The 20,661-nt window shown below is 44.7% G+C and overlaps 1 protein-coding gene across 7 annotated transcripts in view; it reads left to right on the plus strand.

Moving 5' to 3' along the window:
* Positions 1 to 20,661, plus strand: part of LOC111968597 (sine oculis-binding protein homolog A) — a 39,977-nt gene that overhangs the window by 13,614 nt on the left and 5,702 nt on the right. For 2 of the 7 annotated variants that reach the window (XM_023994282.2, XM_070445161.1), the window contains exons 2-8: positions 88 to 159; positions 6,944 to 7,079; positions 7,709 to 7,921; positions 9,791 to 9,942; positions 10,458 to 10,481; positions 14,016 to 14,111; positions 18,137 to 20,180. In XM_023994282.2, the coding sequence (XP_023850050.1) occupies positions 88 to 159; positions 6,944 to 7,079; positions 7,709 to 7,921; positions 9,791 to 9,942; positions 10,458 to 10,481; positions 14,016 to 14,111; positions 18,137 to 20,170 (2,727 nt within the window). In that variant the 3' untranslated portion in view covers positions 20,171 to 20,180. The remainder of the gene's footprint in view (positions 1 to 87; positions 160 to 6,943; positions 7,080 to 7,708; positions 7,922 to 9,790; positions 9,943 to 10,457; positions 10,482 to 14,015; positions 14,112 to 18,136; positions 20,181 to 20,661) is intronic. The other 5 variants (XM_023994288.2, XM_023994284.2, XM_023994283.2 and 2 more) reach the window with 5 other exon arrangements.

Consider the following 20,661-nt stretch of genomic DNA (forward strand, 5'->3'; position numbering starts at 1 on the left):
CGTAATTGACAATTAAATGCTTGATTGAGTACTATTTGATTGACAGTTCAATGCCAGAATGTAATGAAATGACTCGTGTCTCATCAGGTTCGGGATGAGCGGGCCCACCCATGGGCAGGCAAGGCGGGTGATCTCCATGGCAACCCGCCCTACTCCATGGTGAGCCCCCTTGTCCGTGTGAGACAATAGTGCTACTCTGAGCCATATATATATGTATTTATTTATTTATTTTTATTTAACCTTTATTTAACCAGGTAGGCTAGTTGAGAACAAGTTCTCATTTGCAACTGACACCTGGCCAAGATAAAGCAAAGCAGTTCGACACATACAACAACACAGAGTTACACATGGAATAAACAAACATACAGTCAAAAATACAGTACAAAAATCTATATCCAGCATGTGCAAATTAAGCAGGATGAGAGAGGTAAGGCAATAAATAGGCCATGGTGGCGAAGTAATTACAATATAGTAATTAAACACTGGAATGGTAGGGTGTGCAGAAAATGAATGTGCAAGTAGAGATACTGGGGTGCAAAGGAGCAAGATAAATAAATACAGTATGGGGATGAGGTAGATTGGATGGGCTATTTACAGATGAACTATGTACAGGTGCAGTGATCTGTGAGCTGCTCTGACAGCTGGTGCTTAAAGCTAGCGAGGGAGGTAAGAGTCTCCAGCTTCAGAGATTTTTGCAGTTCGTTCCAGTCATTGGCAGCAGAGAACTGGAAGGAGAGGCGGCCAAAGGAAGAATTGGCTTTGGGGGTGACCAGTGAGATATACCTGCTGGAGCACGTGCTACGGGTGGGTGCTGCTATGGTGACCAGTGAGCTGAGATAAGGCGGGGCCTTACCAAGCAGAGACTTGTAGATGACCTGGAGCCAGTGGGTTTGGCGACGAGTATGAAGCGAGGGCCAGCCAACGAGAGCATACAGGTCGCAGTGGTGGGTAGTATATGGGGCTTTGGTGACAAAACGGATGGCACTGTGATAGACTGCATCCAATTTGTTGAGTAGAGTGTTGGAGGCTATTTTGTAAATGACATCGCCGAAGTCGAGGATCCGTAGGATGGTTAGTTTTACGAGGGTATGTTTGGCAGCATGAGTGAAAGATGCTTTGTTGCGAAATAGGAAGCCGATTCTAGATTTCATTTTGGATTGGATATGTTTAATGTGAGTTTGGAAGGAGAGTTTACAGTCTAACCAGACACCTAGGTGTTTGTAGTTGTCCACATATTCTAAGTCAGAACCGTCCAGAGTAGTGATAATGGACGGGCGGGCAGGTGCAGGCAGCGAACGGTTGAAGAGCATGCATTTAGTTTTACTTGCATTTAAGAGCAATTGGAGGCCACGGAAGGAGAGTTGTATGGCATTGAAGCTCATCTGGAGGTTAGTTAACACAGTGTACAAAGAAGGGCCAGAGGTATACAGAATGGTGTCGTCTGCGTAGAGGTGGATCAAAGAATCACCAGCAGCGAGAGCGACATCATTGATGTTTACAGAGAAGAGAGTCGGCCCGAGAATCGAACCCATGTGGCACCCCCATAGAGACTGCCAGAGGTCTGGATAACAAGCCCTCCGATTTGACACACTGAACTCTATCGGAGAAGTAGTTGGTGAACCAAGCGAGGCAATCATTTGAGAAACCAAGGCTGTTGAGTCTGCCAATAAGAATGTTGTGATTGACAGAGTCAAAAGCCTTAGCCAGGTCGATGAAAACGGCTGCACAGTAATGTCTCTTATCGATGGCGGTTATGATATCGTTTAGGACCTTGAGCGTGGCTGAGGTGCACCCATGACCAGCTCTGAAACCAGATTGCATAGCGGAGAAGGTACGGTGGGCATAGCGGAGAAGGTACGGTTCGAAGACCCTAGAAAGGCAGGGTAGGATAGATATAGGTCTGTAGCAGTTTGGGTCTAGAGTGTCTCCCCCTTTGAAGAGGGGGATGACTGCGGCAGCTTTCCAATCTATGGGAATCTCAGACGATACGAAAGAGAGGTTAAACAGGCTAGTAATATGGGTTGCAACTATTTCGGCAGATCATTTTAGAAAGAGAAGGTCCAGGTTGTCTAGCCCGGCTGATTTGTAGGGGTCCAGATTTTGCCGCTCTTTCAGAACATCAGCTATCTGGATTTGGGTGAAGGAGAAGTGGGGGAGGTTTGGGCGAGTTGCTGTGGGGAGCGCAGGGCTGTTGACCGGGGTAGAAGTAGCCAGGTGGAAAGCATGGCCAGCTGTAGAAAAATGCTCCACTGACGGGATGAGGTCAATGTCATTCCAGGATACCCCGGCCAGGTCGATTAGAAAGGCCTGTTCGCTGAAGTGTTTTAGGGAGCGTTTGACAGTGATGAGGGGTGGCCGTTTCACTACAGACCCATTACGGATGCAGGCAATGAGGCAGTGATCGCTGAGATCTTGGTTGAAAACAGCAGAGGTGTATTTGGAGGGCGAGTTAGTTAGGATGATATCTATGATGGTGCTCGTGTTTACGGATTTGGTGTTGTACCTGGTAGTTTCATTGATCATTTGTGTGAGTTTGAGGGCGTCATGCTTAGATTGTAGGAAGCCCGGGGTGTTAAGCATGTCCCAGTTTAGGTCACCTAGCAGAACGAGCTCAGAAGATAGATGGGGGGCAATCAATTCGCATATGGTGTTCAGGGCACAGCTGGGGGCAGAGGGTGGTCTATAGCAAGCGGCAACGGTGAGAAACTTTTTCTGGAAAGGTGAATTTTTAGAAGTAGAAGCTCAAATTGTTTTGGTACAGACCTGGATAGTAAGACAGAACTCTGCAGGCTATCTCTGCAGTAGATTGCAACGCCGCCCCCTTTGGCAGTTCTATCTTGGCGGAAAATGTTATAGTTAGGGATGGAAATTTCAGGGGTTTTGGTGGTTTTCCTAAGCCAGGATTCAGACACTGCTAAGACATCCGGGTTGGCAGAATGTGCTAAAGCAGTGAATAAAGCAAACTTAGGGAGTAGGCTTCTAATGTTAACATGCATGAAACCAAGGCTTTTACGGTTACAGAAGTAAACAAATGAGAGCACCTGGGGAGTAGGAGTGGAGCTAGGCACTGCAGGTCCTGGATTAACCTCTACATCACCAGAGGAACAGAGGAGAAGTAGGATAAGGGTACGGCTAAAGGCTATAAGAACTGGCCATCTAGCACATTCGGAACAGAGATAAAAGGTTTCTGGGCACGATAACATAGATTCAAGGCATAATGTACAGATAAAGGTATGGTAGGAAGAGAGTACATTGGAGGTAAACCTAGGCATTGAGTAATGATGAGAGAGATATAGTCTCTAGAGACGTTTAAACCAGGTGATGTCATCGCATATGTGGGAGGTGGAACAACATGGTTGCATATTGAGCAGGGCTAGAGGCTCTACAGTGAAATAAGACAGTAATCACTAACAAGGACAGTAATGGACAAGGCATATTGATATTAGGGAGAAGCATGCGCAGCCAAGTGAATCGTATGGGTCCAGTGAGTGGTTGGGCTGGCTGGGGACATGGCGATTCAGACAGTTAGCAGGCCGGGGCTAGCAACCTAGCAGTTAGCAGGCTGGGGCTAGCAAGTTAGCAGAAGGGCCTTAGAGGGATGTCGCGATGGGGGAAAGTCTGTTTTTGCCTCTTCGTGCGGTGACGTCGATAGACCAGTCGTGGAATTAGTAGAGTTCCAAGTAGCAGAGGGGTCCAAGAAACTGTCCGATGGATCAGCTATCAGTCCAATATGCTCTAGATAGCTAGCAGGCCGCGGTTAGCAGAATGGGCCTTCAGGTGACGTCGAGCCTGGGGGGTCTGTTGGAATCCTCGGGCAGATTATGTCGGTATTCCAGTCGTGAAGAATCGGCAGGGTTCTGTGCCCCGTACCGGCAGTAGAAGGGGTCCGGATATTGTAGCCGAGGAGTGGGCTTCAGGAGTAGCCCAGGATCCCTCGCCGGGAGATGAACATAGCATGGGCTAGCTCCAGGCTAATTGGTGCTTGCTCTGGGATGGAAACGTTAGCCAGGAGTATTCAACCCGGGTTGCGGTTAGCTAGCTGCAATGGTCCAGATGAAAAAGTTCAGAGTTTGTGGTAGGAATCTGGGGATATGGAGAGAAAAATAGGTCCGGTATGCTCTGGTTTGAAACGCGTTGTACGAACTGGCGAGAGCTTTCCGAGCTAAAGGTTAGCTGATGACCGCTAGCAGTGGTTAGCTGACTGATAGCTGGTAGCTGGTAGCTAGTTAGCTTCAGTTGAGGAGTTCCAGTTCCGATGTAAGTAGAAATACTTTAGAAAAAAACCCAGATCCACACCACATTGGTTGAGGCGGGTTGCAGGAGAGTATTTTGAAGTTGGGGTTTAGGAAAAATATTTAAAAGAATGCAAAGAAAAATAAAAAGATATAAAAAGATATGTACATGGGACAAGACAAAGACGTCTGACTGCTACGCCATCTTGGATTTATTGAGAGAGAGAGAGAGATTGTCCATTGAAATTGCAGGCAGAAAGCTGTATTTGTCATTTACATGACATCACATAATGCTATGGCAGCCATGTTAATGTTTTCCTAGCCTAACACGGAAACCAAACCGGCTGCACGCGTGCGCCATCGTGCGCTATCGTGCATACATTTATTTTGTCCCCCTACACCAAACGCGATCACGACAAGCAGGTTAAAATATCAAAACAAACTCTGAACCAATGACATTAATTTGGGGACAGGTCAAAAAGCATTAAACATGTATGGCAATTTAGCTAGTTAGCTTGCACTTGCTAGCTAATTTGTCCTATTTAGCTAGCTTGCTGTTGCAAGCTAATTTGTCCTGGGATATAAACATTGAGTTGTTATTTTACCTGAAATGCGCAAGGTCCTCTACTCCGACAATTAATCCACATATAAAACGGCCAACCGAATCGTTTCTAGTCATCTCTCCTCCTTCCAGGCTTTTTCATCTTTGAACTTATATGGTGATCGACATCTAAACTTTCATAGTATTACCACGACGACCGGCAAATAGTTCGCCTATCAATCACCCACGTGGGTATAACCAATGAGGAGATGGCACATGGGTACCTGCTTCTATAAACCAATGAGGAGATGGGAGAGGCAGGACTTTCAGCGCGATCTGCGTCAGAAATAGACAGGAGTTCTATTTTAGCCCTTGGCATCGCAGACGCTCGTTGGCGCGCGCGAGCAGTGTTGATATTTGGCTTAGTCTGCCTTTAATTCCAGTTTGTCTACAAATTAATCATTGATATGTTTCATTCACCTCTCCATCTCAACCAAAAATCTAAGTTAAAGAATGGGACTAAATTAAATCAAACTTTAATGTGCAATTTAAGTTTGATGTGAATTTAAACCAATTTTTTTACTTTGAGTTGGAGACGTGAATCCAACATATCAATTATTCATTTGTAGGCACAGATGAAACTATCCAAGCAGTAGATACATTTAATTTTAAATGTTGATATTTGGATGCGTTGTCAACCAAACACAATGAAACATTACTTTTGTAATACAGTAAATAGCCTAAAGTTAAGGCAATCTTACAAACTAATGTAACATTCAACCTTAAAATGAGTAGCACATCCATGGCCACATTATGAGGCTATTGTACCTATACATTTCTTCTTATGTAATCATAAAGCGTGCATGTGCATGATAGCCTACATAGGTCGTCACAGGTCTGTGGAGATCTTCACAATTGCGCAAAATCTCGAACTACATTGATCAGTTGTATTTTTTATGTAATCTCAACTGCAATCCAGATCATTTGGTTCTGCTATTAGTGAGGATAACACATTCATCTGTTGTGTAAATAAACAAAATATCTGACATTGAATTCCCATTTAACATTTTCTGTGCTTTTAAATGGTTGAAAGCGCATTAATAGACATTGGAGTGACAACTACACCAAAGATCTGACATTGTTTTTCCATTAGAATTAGTTTTTGTTTTTAGATGGTTGAAAGCTTTGTGATAAGACTTTTGAAATTCAACTAACCTTTGGATGTCTTTTTGAGTGGGTGAATATAGGTTGCAATCTCACTGATCAACGTCTCATCCAAATACTACCCAATTTTCCAATAATCGAATAACATGGATTTCTAAATTTATTTTGCTCGCGCATGCTACATGTCCGGTCTGGTCAGCATGTAGCATTCACTAATTAGATAGCTAATTGAACTGTTAGAAATACAACATGAACATACAGTAGCACCACTAAAGATGACCAAACTCTGTCTACATACGATTCTGGTGCTACTAGGAGAGTGTCTTGAGATTTTCAGGTTTAATGTATGAGGGGCAGAGGGTTCTGTCTTAATAGAGTAACACTATTGTGCTCCTTACATGTAAGGACGTGAGGTGGGGTTGACTGGATATTACTGCCTGTGTAGATTTGCAGTGGAAGTGCAGTGAAAATAACTCTGTGGTCGTTCTCAGTCATGGTTTAATGGGTTGGGAATTCTGTATAACGTATGATACGTAGACAATGTGGAATTGTTGTGCTGTGATCAGTATAGACTTGTTACATGCTACTCATGTGGATTGCTTCTGGAAATCAACTGTAAAAAGCTATGATCAAACTATTAGATTATGTGTTGGTAAATTGAGGCCTTGATCAAACCAGTCTGGGATAAGTCAGCTGTCAAGTTGTCCTGATCCAGTACGTGTGCACGTATCTCTAGTTAGGATTCTGCCATCAGTGAATAATTGCTACTGTGAATATATTAAGCATTATTGCAGGAAATTGGAGCAACCAATTCAAAAAACATGTAGCTTTGTTTCATATAACAAGCATGTCCTTTATTGTGTGTTTTTGGGGGAGAAAACCTTGTTCATATGCAAACAACCCCTTTTATCCCTCATTGCTCCCCTCATTACACTGTGATGTAATAGTGAAACGAGGTTCATGCTTGTTAATCCTAATGGCAAATATTGTGGCTCTTGTCTTGCAGAGTTTTGCAGAGAACACCATGAATGAGCTGCTTGGCTGGTATGGCTATGACAAGGTGGACCTGAGAGTCCAGGACAACATCGACATACGGAACTACCCAGATGGAGAGGCACAACAACACATCTCTGTCCTGAAAGGTGAGCATAACCATGGAGACAGATATTTATTTATCTGGTCATTGCAGTTGTTGATTCATTGAAAAAGCTATTTTCTGTGCACAGGAGCATACTTCTTAATCTAAAAATACGGTTTTGCAAGTGGTATTACAAGTGATGCAAAATGTGACATTTACTGTCTATGCTGAGTTGCAAACTCCCTCTGCAGGGTCAGGGACAGAGGCTGGGGAAAGTACTGCTGCAACTTGGCAGTAGTTTATCATGATTGATGAGGCAATTCAGTCAGGCTATCCAGTTCAAAATCTGCTGTAGTTGCATCATCCAGTCATTATGGTGTAGTTGTGTTTCAGCAGGAAACTGCACTTTGCTTTCCTATTGGTGATTAAACAAGTGTCTCTGGAATCTCTACATGGTGATCCCTGATTATAATGTTGGATAAAATTGTAGAAATTCACATCAGGCATTGAGCAAGCATAGGGCCTTATCTAATCAAAGCTGCCAACATGGTTTCCAGGGTAACACAAAGGACACCCATCTTGCATCAAAAGCATATTTGTTTGGATTCATTGAAGTGATCAATGATGTCCATTTCCATTGCTTTACATACAGCAACTCCAGAAAGACCAGCACACTCACTTTGTCTCCCTCAGAAAACTCTTTACCAAAAATCCCAGGAGGATCGGGGGAGAATAGTGATGTCTCCCCAAACCAAGCCAATAGCTCCCACTCTACACCGATATTGAGGAACGGAGTGACAGAGTCCTCCACCACCCCGTCCACCTCCACACCCAGCACCAGGGAGCATGGGAACATGCCCATCATAGTTCCACTGATCCCACCCCCCATGATCAAGCCACCAGCAGGTAAAACACTTCACACACACCTAAAAACAACAAACATACTGCATGTGTTTAAGCTTGCACTTTAAGGACTATCAGAATGGATCCTACAATCGAATCCCAAATATACATAACAGTGTAGTACGAATCTAACGAATCACTGCCATTTCAGTGCTCAAATCCACTGTCAGTTTTACAATCACTTGATAAATGAGGAACAAAGGTCTGTAAATACATAGACAGACACCCCAGGCTCCCCTCCTCCAACTGTTTAAGTGTCAGTATCACCTGGTCAACTCAGTGGAAATGTACATGGACAGAGGGCTTCAAGTGTGCCGTGATACTCAAGAGGCTCATCAGCCTGCACGGGGAGAGGAGAGTGCCATGGCATCACCCTAGAGGCGGCCTCACAGCCTCACACAACCTAACACAGCACGGGGAAAAACAGATGGTATGGTCCCTCTCTCACAGCTCAACACCAACCGCCCCCACTCCCACTCCCCCTCCCACCGCCCATCCAACTTGTACCCCTTTTGAATTATTCATATGCCCTGCAAGAGCAATAGAGGGGCTTTTGAGGTGCAGGTACACTGGATGATAGAGGTATTTAATATGGGCGCTGCGTAATTACAGTACAAGGCTCTCTCCCAGCAGATGTGAGTTCTTTAATAAGGAAACGCATAACGAGAGCTGAGAAAAAGGCCAGAAAAATCTGAATGCAAACATACCACGTCAAGTGACCTTTTTGTATGAAAATAATTAGATGCTTTCAAATGAACACTTTACATTTTAGTAATTTAGCAGACACTCTTATCCAGAGCGAATTACAGGAGCAATTAGGGTTAAGTGCACATCGGCAGATTTTTCACCTTGTCATCTCGGAGAGTCGAACTAGCGACCTTTCGGTTACTGGCCCAACGCTCTGAACCGCTAGGCTACCTGCCACATTTTAACTTGTTTGTTGTTGCCAAATATTTTATTTAATTACTGCCAGGTTGCCGTTGGACTTTAGACATAAAACAATGCAATAATGGAGGCATGTAGAGGGGGAACTACCCCAGGAAAATTTTCTAGAAAGAAGAAATTAATATTAATATAGCTCTTCTACCCCCATTCACACCTACCTCTACAGAGATCTCTCAATATGGGCCATGCAGCAGGAGCATAAAGGAATATAAAATATGCATGCTGTGGCCACGGTGCTATCTTTGGGCCTCCCGGGAGTTATTCCCCTTAATTGAAAATGTCTTTCCTTTAAAACAGATTTGCACTATAGATCTATTAAGCTTAACAAGAGGGAAAAAGCCTTCCCAGTACCCACCACAGTGTGATAAGGGAGCGAGCGGAGGTGAAAGACTAATGGGCACATTTCTTTTCACCTTTGCACACACTTAGTCATAATGTGATAATTGTGAGTCTCACAGGAAGAAGTCTCTCCACATAGTACAACACTGAGGGGCTAAAAAAGCAATGTAAATTACCCAGCAACCCTTGTTTAAGATGAGAGACCCATTTGATGTCATGGAGGGTGTTTAGTTTCCATGTTCTAATGAATCTCCAATGAAGCCCTCTGCAATTTAATTAGGTAGACTTCAGCTGAAGCATTTTAAAATCGACAAACAATTTTTGTCCACAGCGATTTCTTAGGGCATCTGTCTAGTTAGAATGTCTCTAACTGCCTTCATGACTGCAGAAAAAAAAACTTGGGGTGGGAAGCACTGTCCTCTTTTGCCTGGAAGGGGAATACTGTCAGGATGCATTGTTGGTCGGTTCATTCACATGATGAGATTTGACAGGTGGCTGTCAGATTGTTTGGGTGGGTGGGGGGGGGGTTGGCTGGAGTGTTATCCAGTTATCCTCACATTGTGTCTGTTTGTGTTTGTGGTCCCCCAGACGAGGATGTGTCTAACGTCCAGATCATGTGCGCATGGTGTCAGAAGGTTGGCGTCAAACGCTATTCCCTCAACATGGGCACTGAGCTGAAGAGCTTCTGCAGTGAGAAATGCTTTGCCGCCTGCCGCAGAGCCTACTTCAAGAGAAACAAGGTAAACTCCTTCTTAACACTCCCATCTCATTAATGAACCAATTATGCAAGTGCACACAAGACCATGTGGTACATACATGTACTGACATACATCACTTCCTCCCTACATCCACTCTTCCTGATTTCTCAGATTAAGATGCTGTAGGACACTTGTCAGTCCTTAGGAATTGTATTGACCAACTTTCAACTTTGTACAATATCTCCACTAGATGGCTGGGTGAGGAGCCCAGAAGCTTAGGTACTTTGGATATTTCGCTCCTGAGTTTTGGCCTTTCTTTTGAGTACCCATTGTAGTAGAATAACACAAAACCAATATCCATCCTTGGCTTGTGGTTTCATCATTGAACATGTAGAAACACGGTTTCAGTCACACCCTATGCAGTTGACTTTCAAACATGCATTGGTTCCAATTATCAGTATATATTATCTTTACAAAGACAGACCATAAAGTAAATAGTGTTTTAATTTGTCCTGATTTCTGAAGTTAAACATTCTGCTTTCTTTCTTATACCTAAGCTTGGATATGTAAGGAATTACAGTGTAAGTATGATATGTTTTTATTTATGTCTTTATTCCTTTCCCTTTTTTCATCAAAACATAATCACTTAGCATAGCTCTGTATGCTACCGGCTGTTGAAATGAAAGTATACATATGTCTGATAATTTAAGATACTGTACGGGAATCCAGTTTTTTCTGTTCACATTATCAATTTTCATAGCATGAGTTGCCTTGTACCTGCTGTGGTTTCTCCCACATTTGTTAAGTATTGCTAGTCGTAAAGTGACAGTTCACACTAAAGTCTAAGTTTATTTGACACTTCTATGAGTGCTGTACGTAGATATATAAACAAAAGCACAACTGAAGTGATATTGCATTTCAGTGAGTAAGGACCAAAGTGAAGAGCTATCCAGGGACAGAATTCCCACGTTAGGAAAACAGACATGGCTAGAGCACAGAAAGTCCTTGTCTGCTGAGGAGGTGCAGATTCTATATTATGTCTCACACTCTCACATTCATGCAGGCCATTTGTGTAAGTGATATCCACATGTTTCTTTTTTCATGCACCCACAAGATTGGCCACAACTCCAAACCCTCCAGTTTTTCCAACAAAAAAAATGGCATGGCTGAAAACGTATCTTGTCTGTTTGTGTCTGAAAGGGGAGCCAGGACATAGCGAGTAGGGTGGCGTAGGGGTGGGCAGTGGAGACGCATCATGTTTCGCTAAATATCTACAGCTGCTTCGTCCGCGTAATCCAATCTCCTCTTATGGCGAGCGCGGGTGAGGAGGATTCAGTTTCCTCCATTGCCACTGCACAACACCATCCATCCAGTGCACCAGGAATAATACCAACATTCAGCCATGTGATAGGGTGGCTGGGGGTAGAAGAGTTTTGATCCAGTTTTGAGCTCATCTAATGACTAGTCTGGTTTATTTCACATAGGCATTCAACATAGACACACACTCTCTCTCTCAGCCCTCCCCTCACATCATGTAAAAGCACTAGAGAGGGTAAAGTCCAAGTGAAGAGGCCCTAGCTTGTATTTTACAGCCCATTTCTGATGTAATACGTCTATCTTTTTTCATGGCTCAGGAATCTTTCCTTACACCTCTAGAGACCTGTAAAATTCCATCTCTGTCTTTGTCTCTGAGGTCCCTCCAGGCAAGTGCTTCTTTACGTAACCCCAGTAATGTCACATCACCTCAAACAGACACAAATTTTTATACACAGGCTGTCGGTTGCCTGCACTGCTCTGACACACTCTGCAATTTACTTTACCATCTGGATCCAGTATCAAGGAAGACACACGGAATAAGATGTGTATGTGTGTGTGTTTGATGAAGTGTGTTACCTGTCCTCATTGTGATTCAGTCCTGGCTAGGGAACCTATAGGTCCCCATATCGCAGCAGGAGAGCCTAGTGAGGGAGGTGATTATTTCATAGCTGACAGCGATTAATACAAAAAAAGGGAAAGGGGGAAACTTAGAGAGTAGTTTGAGGGAAGAAACCAGAGCTTGAACTTGCACTACACAGACATGGTCATATCATGCTCTCTCTTCCTCTCAAAGTCTAACTATCCCCGCTAGATAGCTTCGGGCTTAGATTTTGTATTTCTTTTTTAGGTAAAGGTTGATGATCATTAGAAATCACAACAAAGAGGCCTGGTTGGACCAATCAGCGCACCTACCGACAGAATAAATGTTAGTCAGATAAATAAACACTGACTTTGTAGATCGTTGTAATATGACATGAAGATCACTTTTACAACAGCAGTACATAAGTTACTTGACAAGCTTAAACAAGCTTGTTATCTCACAACCAAACATGAACAAAAAGAGAATGTTCAAGGAACATTTCCTATTAGCTGGTTAATCTAATGAGAGGACAGAAGGAGGAGGTTGGCCCAAAGATGTGTGTTGTCCCAGGTGGGTGGACGAGTTGTGAAGTTGCTAGATGCGTTTGAGAATGTGTGAGTGTGTATGTGTGTGTATTTTGTCGATGGAGCGTCCTCCATGATTGTTTGTTTCTTGTTGTTGTGGGTATGTGTGTGTGTGTATATATGTGAGGGTATACCTTTTGGGAAACACACCTCTTGACAGGTGAAAAGCACACACACTTGTGCAGGCACTGATGCGCAGATGGAGGCTTGCACAGTGACAGCTGGTGTGCCACTGCCTCTGGGCATCTTAGTCACCAATGGCACAGATACTGGTGGGTGTGGAACTGTGATGCCATGTTTACACCGGACACTTTAGCCAGACTGCAACTGTATTTAGTTGTCATAGTGTTTCCAACAATAAGACATCAATATTTTCTGTGATAAAAAGGGTTACTGGATTTTCCAGGGGAATAAGCTGTGGTAATATTTGCGTAAATAACATTTCTAATAGCCAAGGAGTAGTTTGAGGAAGAGTACTTTTGAAACAGCTTTCCTTCCAAAAAGTGGAGAGTGAGTCATCGTCACCCATAATCACTGCAACAGCAACTGATGATTAGAAATGATGGCCAATGATTATATGATTTTTTGAAAGGAAAGTTGTTTGCAGCTTGACTTCTCTGGATGGACAAATTGTTTTACCCATGGCGGGTAGGCACTTTCATAGCCAATGTCTGGGTTTATCACCAGGTAGTCGGTTTTCCTTCGTACTCTCAGTCTCGTCATACAACACAGTTGTGCCTGATTCCCAGTAAAGGACGTGGTGTCCCCATTGTATGACTGTACTTTCACCCGACACTATGTCTGGTGCTGGTTGAACTCGCTCTCCATCGCTCTCTCTCTCCCTCTCTCTGTTTGTGTATGTGTGTGTGTGCCCCTCATGCCTCGTTCACTGTGCCAGCACCTCATTAGCACTATATGTAAATGAATTGGCACAGGACCAGAGGTCACAGCACAAAATGGAGACTGGATAATGACACAATGACACATCTGTGTGTGTGTGTGTGTGTGTGTGTGTGTGTGTGTGTGTGTGTGTGTGTGTTGTGTGTGTGTGTGTTGTGTGTGTGTGTGTGTGTGTGTGTGTGTGTGTGTGTGTGGTGTAAATTTCAATGCTTATAGATGTGACTGCACAGTGTCTAGTGCCAATGTAAAAAGAGAGAGCATCCCGTCAACCCAGTGGTGCTGGTGAATTTTAAATCCCATATCCTCTTTCCTTTAACCTTTATTACTGGGACATTGCTTGTGATATTGTTAAACAGTTGTTTCTCCTTGGAAGTCTTTAAATAGGATTAATGCAGCATTTACTCCCCGGATAACAATGTTTAGATTAATGTGCAATCTCATAGAATTCCCCTCTTTCACAGTTCATAATGCCAATATAACATCTAGGCTCTTTAGCTGTCAATGTGAACAATTAACTATAGTTACTACACACACACACACACACACTTTCCACATGGCTTTATTTTATGATGCTGAGAACCTGCATATGATTCCACAACCCAAATGCATGTTCACCATTTTACCTTTGTCGGTGTCTTTCCATTCATAAGTTTGTTGTTCTTTTCCCTTCTTCTTTTCTGTCCACCTGTTTATTTTGTCCGTTCGTAAAAAGAGGCCGTTATTTCTCCCCTCAGGCGAGAGACGAAGACGGCCGTGGTGAGAAATTACCCCAGCACAGCTATTCTAAGGATACGCCCAGGCTTGTCTTCAAGACAAACAGCGATGTGCTTGTAAGGACTAAAACGTTTAACAAAGATAGAGTTTAAGTTTTTGATGGCTAGAAATGTAATGACATATTTTGATATTCATGACTGTTTGATGTGTTGAATAATGGAAAGAGGTTTGTTTTTAGAGAATGTAACAATTACGTTGATTTAAAGTGAATCACATACTTTTTTCATTCAAATTGTTTTATTTTCCCATTTTCATTCTGCATTGTGTTAGATTCAGATGTTGTGTTCTCTCTTCATAGATCCATAATGAGGAATTTTCTGCCAATTTTATCTTGACCATTTTTTGGGGTGACATTTCAATACATTTCAATCCAGTAATAGAATTGGACATGCGGTTCACATGTAAAGATCAGCTCTACAACATTGGCCATTTTCTATTTGAATCGTGTCAGGTTCAATGAATGCATTTAAATTATTTGTGATGGAATATACCCACTTTGTTTTGCAAGCTTCATAAGATTATCATGATCCAGATATTGTACCCCCAGCAGATACTGGTCCCCATAATATAATTTCCCGAATAATACTTTCCACCCCATCAGATATTGTTCCTCCAGCACATACTATCACACACAGTATCAGAATCTGTTCTCTTGCTGATCACTTTGTTAAGTGTTTAACCAGATGGTTAGCGAGATGGAGAGGTTTTCAAAAACGAAATTCTCTAGACACACTAGAAATCAGTATTACATCCCAACCAAGCCGCACTGCTTGTTGACACAATGCCCACTTAACTCAGAAGCCAGCCGCACCATTGTGTCAAAGGAAACACCATACACCTGGCTACCGTGACAGCTGTGGCCCACCACAGGAGTCGCTGTGGTGAGGAAATCCCTCCCGGCCAAACCCTCCCCTAACCAGACACCGCTGGGTCAATTGTGCGCCACCCCATGGGTCTCCCGGTCACAGCCAGCTGGGACAGAGCCTGGACTCAAACCCAGAATCTCTAGTGGCACAGCTAGCACTGCGATGTAGTGCCTTAGACAACTGCACCACTCGGGAGGCCCAGGTAGCTAGGTAATTACCTACAGCAAAGCAAATGGTTAAACCGAGCCAGAGCGACCGCCAGTATGATGGCCGTGGTTGAAATAAATGACCATAATTACATTAAACTGCAAACATCTTTGTGCAGGAGAGGAAGTGAGTAGAGAGAGATAAAAAAGAACTCCATTATGGTAATGCACAGTGAAATTTCACTCACGGTGCAGAAAGTCGTTAATTGCTCTCCATCTGTCTTCTTTTTTAGCCCAAGAAAATGTCAACACATTTATAATTTAAAATATCCAGGCTTACCATCATTGAACCCAACTCTCAGAGCACTTTTCAGACTTTTTTAGCTATGGGTCATTCTGTACCAAATGGACAGTTTAAAAAGAAGACTACTGATATCAAGGCTAAAGGGCTGACTATTGATCACTCACCTGTAAGAGTACCGAGCTACAGTATCAACTTGGACTCAGGGCTAGACGTAACATTAATTTGTGGATCTCCATCATCCATTTCGTATGATATATTGCGAATTACAATTCGTATATGTTACGAATGACAATTTGTGATATCTTATGAATTACAATTCGTACAAAATGTTTTGAATTTGCAATACGTATGATATGTTACGAATTCCAATTTGTTGTAGCTAACGTTAGCTAGGTGGCTAATGCTAACCTTAGCTAGGTGGCTAACGTTAGCTAGGCTAGGGGTTAAGGTTAAAGTTAGGGTTAGGTTACAGGGTTACGGTTAGGGAAGGGTTAGCTAACATGCTAAGTAGTTGCAAAGTAGAGAAAAAAAGTAAGTAGTTGCAAAGTTTCTAATTAGCTAAAATGCTAAAGTTGTCCGTGATGTGATTCGAACACGTAACCTTCTGTCTTATGTACCCATACCAAACGTAACATATCCTACTAATTTGAGTGTACCAGATTTTTGTTTACTATGTTACGTCTAGTCTATGAAACCAGGCTGACAGTATATGGAACACTAGTCTTTGGTCCTGTAATGCTGCGCCACTATAACAGTACAGAGCACTACAGATATGGTCTCTGATGGTCATGTCTACATTATGACAGCCTTTCTAACAGTGGCCATTTGACTGAAATCTAGTGATGGAGGAGACCTCTGTTTAACATTAAAATCCAATTATGGACAAGATTGTCATTGACTGATTTGTCCATCTCTTTGACATGTGTGACCTGTCAGTTGAGAGACGGGGAAGGGATGGAAAAGAGAGATTAAAGAAGATTGAATGAATCAGGGTGGCCTATCAACTGAGATCTAAGTACTTTATGGGAAATCTAGTTTAGTGAAAAATGAGGTACAAATCACTGAATCAGGCCAGGTTTCAGAGGAGGATGACACAAGAGTAGCGTATTATTATGAGGGTTCCATGACCGTTCCAAATCTGAAGTTGTCATGACGTGTGTGTGTTTGCGTGCTTGTGTGCGTGTTCAAATCGAAATTTGACTCAAGTGTGGCAGGCATATATGTGAGCTCTGAAACGTTAAATGGTTAGGATCATAAGGATCATACAGTACATGTATGTCTGTGAGCCGAACCTAGTCATCTTCCAGTAGCATCCCACAATTTATTAGCATTCAACAAGGGGGATTATGGTGTGTGTGATGGATGAACGTCGTTCATGGGTCTGACAGCTGATTAATGCTTTAATTATCTTCAGTGAGTCGCTGTCACGTCCTTCTGAGCTGGCAGAGTGAGTTGTGTGCCCGGGCTGTACCCATCTCCCTGGCCCACCCATTGCCATCCACTCACCAGGGTCATGTTCATTATCTCAGGTACACTAATGAAACTAACCGTATGGAAACGAACAGCCACATGATGATTGAACGTTCACAGTGAGCATTTTGGAAACTTTTGTAGCCAGTGAAAAATATCCTGGCATCACAAGGCCCTGGCATCCCACAGTGTTGACAAGCTGTGCCAGGCTGCTCCCCTGCCCTGACCAATGTGTGTAATGCCCCCGGGGTAGGGTTCGATAATCACATTCCATTTAAACACAGTCAATTCCACTTTAATGCATTCAATTCTACTTTAATGCAGTCAATTCCATTTTAATGCAGTCAATTCATTAATCAGAATATTTTTATGCAATAAAAATATCCAAAACACTCATATTAAAGTTGCACACCAGTAGTGAATAGCGATGCATCATAGCACCCACCTAGGTGGTTCTCAGCAGCCATTTTCACCAGAACATGTAAAACTCCACCCAGCTGTCACTCTCACTTCCATGCCCCCTACTGGCAGCTTGTTCACTTGTCTCCGTCTGTCCATCTCACCCAGCCACCACATTCATCTACCCCCACTTATGATCATGCCTTACAGGGAAAACCTTTTACTTGAGGCTGTTATGTCCTGCGGCTGTGCCTGTGGCCACTGTCACACACGGCTCAGTGGATTCATGTTTATCGGAGTGGTTCCTCCTTATGAAGGAAGTTTAAGAGGTGAAAACCCCATGGCAGGTGTAAATGTGAATTACATGTCTGGACAAAGTGTTTTTCATTAAAAAGCTTTAAGTACGCCGATCCAGATTTGCACTCACGTTTAAAGCCAGTTGAATGCTACTTCCTCACGTTGTAAGCATTTATCAAGATGTTGCCATGTGTTGTACATTACCTGTACCTGAAGGGTCATAGCAGTGTGAAGTTAGTATGAAAATCTCTCTGTCTCACTCAGTACATATAGACTATACATGTGCCATTATGCAATGGAAGCACAAAAATACAGATGGGTTTCAATAACGAGGATACAAACATGCCATGCAGATTTACTTTTATTTACTTGGTGTAACAAAACAAAATTTGACCAGTTAATTTAATTACAATCCAGGTTTTAGTGTACCTAATCTGCAGATACTGTGTGAGGCTGAGAGATTACATTCTGGTTACCAAAGTTGTTTGAATAACCACATGGCAAAAGGGCAATGTTGCTGACTTTTTTAACTGCTTATGTGTGGTATCTGTAATGCATTATACCTGATGATGTCTTTTGTCTTGTGTTTTGTGTTACAGGTGTGTGACTGGTGCAAACACATCCGCCACACCAAGGAGTACCTGGACTTTGGTGCTGGTGAACGGAGGCTCCAGTTCTGCAGTGCCAAATGCCTGAACCAGTACAAGATGGACATCTTCTACAAAGAGACTCAGGCGGCGCTGCCAGGGGGCCTGTGTAACCCAGGACACGGCCCTGTGGAGGGCAAGTCGGAGAGCAGCACCGGGGCTCAGCTCCTCACCCCCGAGTCCTGGGGCACGCCCTTGGGTGACTTACGCCGCAAAGCCCCTTCCCCTGGGGGAAACCCCTCTGTGCCAGTCCCCTCCAGCTCCACCGCTGCCTCTCCCTCTGAGACAGGCACTGTCTGCTCCCCTTCCTCCAAAAACCCCACTCCCAGACCCCACGAGACCCCCACCTTACCCCCTCCCCCACACCCCTCTCTGCACCCTCCCATGGGAGTCCCCTCGGGCAGCCCCCCCATGGTGATGACGCCCCGGGGGCCTGTGCCCCTGCCCTTCTTCATGGAGCATCAGATGATGCAGCAGATGCGCCCGTCGTTCCTCCGCCCACCTCCCCACCGCCCAGACCCCAACAGCCCTCTGTCCAACCCAATGATCCCTGGCATCGGACCACCACCACCCCCGCCGAGAACCCTGGGTCCACCATCCAGCCCTATGCACAGGACACAGTTCTCACCCCACCACCATCCCTCCAACAACCCCAACCTGGTAGGGAACCCCCCAGGGATGATGCCACCCCATCCAGGCCTACACATACCCGGTTTTCCCTTCCACTCCAACATGATGCCAAACGGGCCCATGCATATGCCGCACATGATGAACTTCAGTATACCTTCCCTCGCCCCCCTGGTGCCCCCACCAACCCTGCTGGTCCCTTACCCTGTCATCGTGCCCCTGCCGGTGCCCATCCCTATACCCATACCCTTCCCCTTCAACCCCAAGACCTCCAAGGACAACCCCAGCAACAACAACGACCCCATTCCAAGTGCGTCGGGGGAGAACACTGATCCGATGGAGCCCAAGCCTTTCTACCCTGGTTCCTCCAGAGGGGAACTGAAGTTGGGGAACTCCAGTTGTGGGGTGCACTCCTTGGGCTTTCCTGGCTACACTCTGGACCGCTTTGGCTCTGAGAGAAGTAGGATTGACGTGGTGGACCTGACCATGAAGACTGAGAGTCCGGAGAGTGCCACCACCCTGGGACTCTCGCTCTCTGGTGGCCCCGCAGCCTCTCTCCCCGAGGGAGTGATCGACCTGACTCTGGGCCAGCGGTCGCGGCTGCAGCAAGTCATCCAGCGGGTGGTGCCCAGTGTCCAGGTGAAGGTGGAACCGGAAGGGGACTCATCCAGCCCCCCACCCTCTGGACCATCCTCTCTTGATGTCTCTGGGAAGGGGGACAGCAGCCTAGAGGACATGAGCCAGGAGGTCAGGGAGGCCATTAGTGTCTCTCTGAAGCCAAACTCCCTATCTTGTTGCCAGGCCACATCACCATCCCCCCAGCCAAACCAAAACTCCTACCCCACCCAGCTCACAAACCACCCTGGCACCCCACAGACCCAGCTCTGCAACCTCGCTGCCCCCTTTAATGTCATAGTAAACGGCAGCAGTCAATCCACAGACAGTCCCGGCAGGAGCACGCTACCCACACCTCAGTCTGACCCTGGTCGGAGAGGAGGAGGTGGCGAACCGGCCAACTGCGAGCTGGAGCGGGATGCCCTGAAGGAGAACAGCTGCACAGTGGCGGAGTGGGAACCAGGTAAGAGAGGCCCGAGTGACGAGGCAGCACAGGGGGGGACTGATGAAGGCAAGCTAGAAGCTTTCAGCGACCTTATGGATCTGGACGATGATGACGACCACGCCTATGCACTGCTGCTGCCCAAGGCTGGCTGTGTCATCCAGCCCCTGCCAAAGCCCAGCGACAAGACGGCCATCGTGTCATGCAGCATCAGCGCTCCCCTGGCAGCAGGGGCAGGGAGCCCCGAGCTGGAGCCGCCGCTAAAGAGGAGGTGCCTGCGAATACGCAATCAGAACAAATGAGGCAGAAAAGGTTGGTCTCATGGCGCCCTCTACTGAGGACCCAAGGAGGTCCCCCTCCCATCATCTCTGCCCTGTACCTGTCCCTAAAGGTGGTGTGGAAATATCACAAAAATATCAGACAGTCTGACAGTTTTTCAAAAAGGCCTTCAAAACATGAAGATGTCCGATTTAAATCTGTGTAGGGTATTTTTTGTTTGTGCTGCTTTGCAGCATATTTTGATGCATACCATTGCACTGTTTGATCATAGTGTTTAAATATACAGAGACTTTTCTTCATCAAACATATAATTACCTTTTTTGTCAGCATAGATCTATTGCAATGTTTCCCTCACCACTGCCCTTGTTGTAGCTTTTGACCTGATCTGAGAGAGGGTGCTGACAGAAATGTACAACCATGAAGGAAGATATACTATTGATGTCAGGGTTGATAACACGCTAATGTTACTTTAGTCAAGCATGCCGCAGTAAATCTATTGGATCTGAGCGAGAGA

Source organism: Salvelinus sp. IW2-2015, linkage group LG9 (genome assembly GCF_002910315.2).
Source record: "Salvelinus sp. IW2-2015 linkage group LG9, ASM291031v2, whole genome shotgun sequence".
NCBI lineage: Eukaryota > Metazoa > Chordata > Actinopteri > Salmoniformes > Salmonidae > Salvelinus > Salvelinus sp. IW2-2015.